The 3534-nt window shown below is 43.7% G+C and overlaps 1 protein-coding gene across 1 annotated transcript; it reads left to right on the top strand.

Moving 5' to 3' along the window:
* The first annotated feature begins 1430 nt into the window (after positions 1-1430).
* LOC143114296 (potassium voltage-gated channel subfamily A member 3) lies at positions 1431-3243 on the top strand. The gene has a single exon (XM_076275823.1). The coding sequence runs from the start codon at positions 1474-1476 to the stop codon at positions 3028-3030; it is 1557 nt and encodes a 518-aa protein (XP_076131938.1). The 5' UTR covers positions 1431-1473; the 3' UTR covers positions 3031-3243.
* Positions 3244-3534: the final 291 nt, after the last annotated feature.

Raw genomic sequence — 3534 nt, 5'->3', positions numbered from 1 at the left:
GCAATTACAGAGCAAGAAAGACATACCAGGACGTTACATGGAGAACCATTATGACAAAAAGCCAATCAGATGCCAGCTGCTGCTGTATTGTCAGCTGATAAATAACTACTGCAGTGAAAGAAAGACATGATTGTCCCATGCTAACTGACTATTTAATTAACTGCTTCTTGATCTGTATTTGTCAGCTACTGCTATAAATGTGCTCAGGGAATAAACCTCACAATCTGGTTCAGCTTTGCATTGTGGAGTTCTTTACCTCCATTAATTCTGTACTGTACATCGAGACACCTCGGCGGCCGTTATCCCTTATATAGTTATTTACATGACATGTAAAATTTAAATATGCACTATCCATCACGTGTGCTCTATGTTATGGATAGCCTTAATTTACCTTCACCCCCTTATCTATACATTATAGATATAGTGGTTTCCTGTGAGGATCTTTTTCTAAGATAGGTGCACTGGAGGAGAAAATGGGATTAAAAGCAGAAGGTCATCTGATGCACATGAGACACAGAACTAAATGTCTTAGTAAAATTCAAATTTGCTTCAGCACAATGGACAGTTCCAATATGTAATAGTCGTTGACGTTCTTCTTTCTTTCTTTCTTTCTTCCCTCTCTCTGCAACACACACACACACACACACACACACACACACACACACACACACATGCATGTATATATACACATGGACAAAGAAAGAGGGTGAGACAGAGTAAGGCAGATTTTTGTATTCCTTGCCATTCACTCTACCTGACAATGTGACGTCAGTACCACGCACATCAGTTTTTCTTTTTGTCAAGACATGTATCAGATGGCCACGTGCGTGACTTCATTTACATTTGATATATGCACTTGAGTAATTATTTTCACTTATGATGCTGAATGGAACTTTAAATAAATGCATAGCTTCGGTAGTATTTCCATGCATCAGCTACATGCATATATAAAAATAGATGTATTGTTTCATAAAGCAGTTTTTGTTCTATCAGTGTGATAAAATGTATTTAAAAAATCATTACAGCAGTATGGTGACATAAAAAAGCAGTATGTTGACACTCTTTGCATAATGCTTATAGACTATTAAGGCATGAGTGAGGATGCATGCAATGGGTGTGGAGGACCCTCTGATGCCCTTTTCATTCAAGGTGAGCGCGCATAAAGGGTGGCATATCTTTTGAGGTCCGGTGACGCGCGTCTGGGGGTCTGTGTTTTTGTCTTTTTGTCTTCCGATTGGGCGAGGGGTAGATGTGCACTGTGCATGTGCGCTCCGTGGGCGGGAATAGTCATGTTTATAAACCCGAGTGCGCGCGCCGTGGGCGGGAGGACTAGATTGAGAAAGTACAGGACGCGGGACAGAAGAGAGAGAGGAGAGAGGACGCGCGCGCGGCAGCAGCGGCTGTGGCTGTGGCTGGCAGACTGGAGCTCGTGGAGGAGGCGCGGCTCCCCTGCCCCTCCATCCAAACACCTGTATGGACGACCACCTCAGTCTCCTTCAATCGCCTCCGCCTTCCTCGACCAAACACCGGAGCAACAACCTCGTGAACCACGGATACACCGAAACCGAAACGGACATCATGACAATTGTTGCTTGTGACAACATGTTGGAGGAGACGGCGGCGCTGCCCGGGCACCACTCTTTAGAACGTTACGCACCTGACCACGAGTGTTGTGAGAGAGTGGTCATCAACATTTCGGGCTTACGATTTGAGACGCAACTTAAAACCCTTTCTCAATTTCCAGAAACCTTACTCGGGGACCCTAAGAAGCGAATGCGTTACTTTGACCCCTTAAGAAATGAATACTTCTTTGACAGAAATCGCCCCAGCTTCGATGCCATATTATACTATTACCAATCAGGGGGGCGTATCCGACGACCTGTCAACGTTCCCATAGACATTTTCTCAGAGGAGATCCGATTCTATGAACTAGGGGAGGAGGCCATGGAGAAATTCAGGGAGGATGAGGGCTTTATCAAAGAAGAAGAGCGTCCTTTGCCCACCAATGAATTCCAGAGGCAGGTGTGGCTGCTATTTGAGTATCCCGAAAGCTCAGGTCCAGCGAGAGGGATTGCTATTGTTTCAGTGTTGGTCATTTTAATTTCCATTGTTATATTCTGTCTAGAAACATTACCCGAATTTCGAGATGACAGGGACCCCATTATTGTGGCGCCCATTATAAATGGAACTGTTCCTTACCTCGGAAGTCCTTTTTCCGACCCTTTCTTTGTAGTGGAGACTCTCTGCATAATTTGGTTCTCATTTGAACTGTTGGTCAGATTTTTTGCTTGTCCCAGCAAAGCCACATTTTCAAAAAACATCATGAATATTATTGACATTGTGGCAATTATCCCATACTTCATAACCCTCGGGACCGAACTTGCGGAGAGACAAGGCAATGGACAACAGGCGATGTCCTTGGCCATTCTTCGAGTGATAAGACTCGTGAGAGTTTTTCGCATTTTTAAGCTCTCCAGACACTCCAAGGGACTCCAGATTCTGGGTCAAACTCTCAAAGCCAGCATGAGAGAACTTGGTCTGTTAATATTTTTCCTCTTTATTGGAGTGATCTTATTTTCAAGTGCCGTGTACTTCGCCGAGGCAGACGACCCCTCCTCTGGGTTCAACAGCATCCCTGATGCTTTCTGGTGGGCCGTAGTCACCATGACAACGGTGGGATACGGAGACATGCACCCAGTAACCATCGGGGGCAAAATTGTAGGATCCCTGTGCGCAATTGCCGGTGTGCTAACAATCGCCTTGCCAGTTCCCGTGATAGTTTCCAATTTCAACTATTTCTATCACAGAGAGACTGAGGGGGAAGAGCAGGCTCAGTATTTGCACGTCGCCAGCTGTCAGCCCCTGTCTTCATCGGAGGAGCTCAAAAAGACACGTAGCTCATCATCCCTGAGTAAATCGGAGTATATGGTGATAGAGGAGGGTATCAACAGTGCTTTTAAGCAGCCCAACTTCCCCGCTCAGAACAGCCAAAATTGTGTTAACATCAAAAAGATTTTCACGGACGTTTAAGCTTTTGACAGGGAACACCGCAAACAGTTTGGCCATTGCATTAGCTATTCTGTTTTCAGTCATTATGGTGTAGCCTACAAGTCAGTATGGAGGGCGCGCAGTGGGTAGGCTATATGTAGCCTATGTGCCATAACTGTCAGTTTATGAGATTGTAGCCTACACACCGTTTTACACAGCTATTACGAATCAGCGTTCAAATGATCCATGCTCATTAATTCTATACAGACAATGCAGGGGTCATCAGTGTTAGTATTTTTTTGTTAAGAAAGGTAGAAATAGCCTAGGCTAGTTTATAGCATTCATCAACGAATTGGTGAGTATCAGTTTAGATTACATTATGGTTACTATAAATTCTTATAAATTAATATGGTTCAAACAGTATATTATAGCAGCTAATATAGCCTGAAATTGTCCATTCATTAAAAACCGTTACCAAATTCATTTCAGTAGCTTTGTAAGATTTTATGAAGTTCAACGTACAGTTTATTACTCTATAAGTATAAT

Source organism: Alosa pseudoharengus, unplaced genomic scaffold, assembly GCF_046254945.1.
Source record: "Alosa pseudoharengus isolate Yale_2024_CS ecotype anadromous, Long Island Sound unplaced genomic scaffold, YU_APseudo_1.1 YU_APseudo_1.1_scf_9, whole genome shotgun sequence".
Taxonomy (NCBI): domain Eukaryota; kingdom Metazoa; phylum Chordata; class Actinopteri; order Clupeiformes; family Clupeidae; genus Alosa; species Alosa pseudoharengus.
The sequence above is the reverse complement of the archived record's forward strand: the minus strand, read 5'-3'. Positions and strand labels throughout refer to the sequence as shown.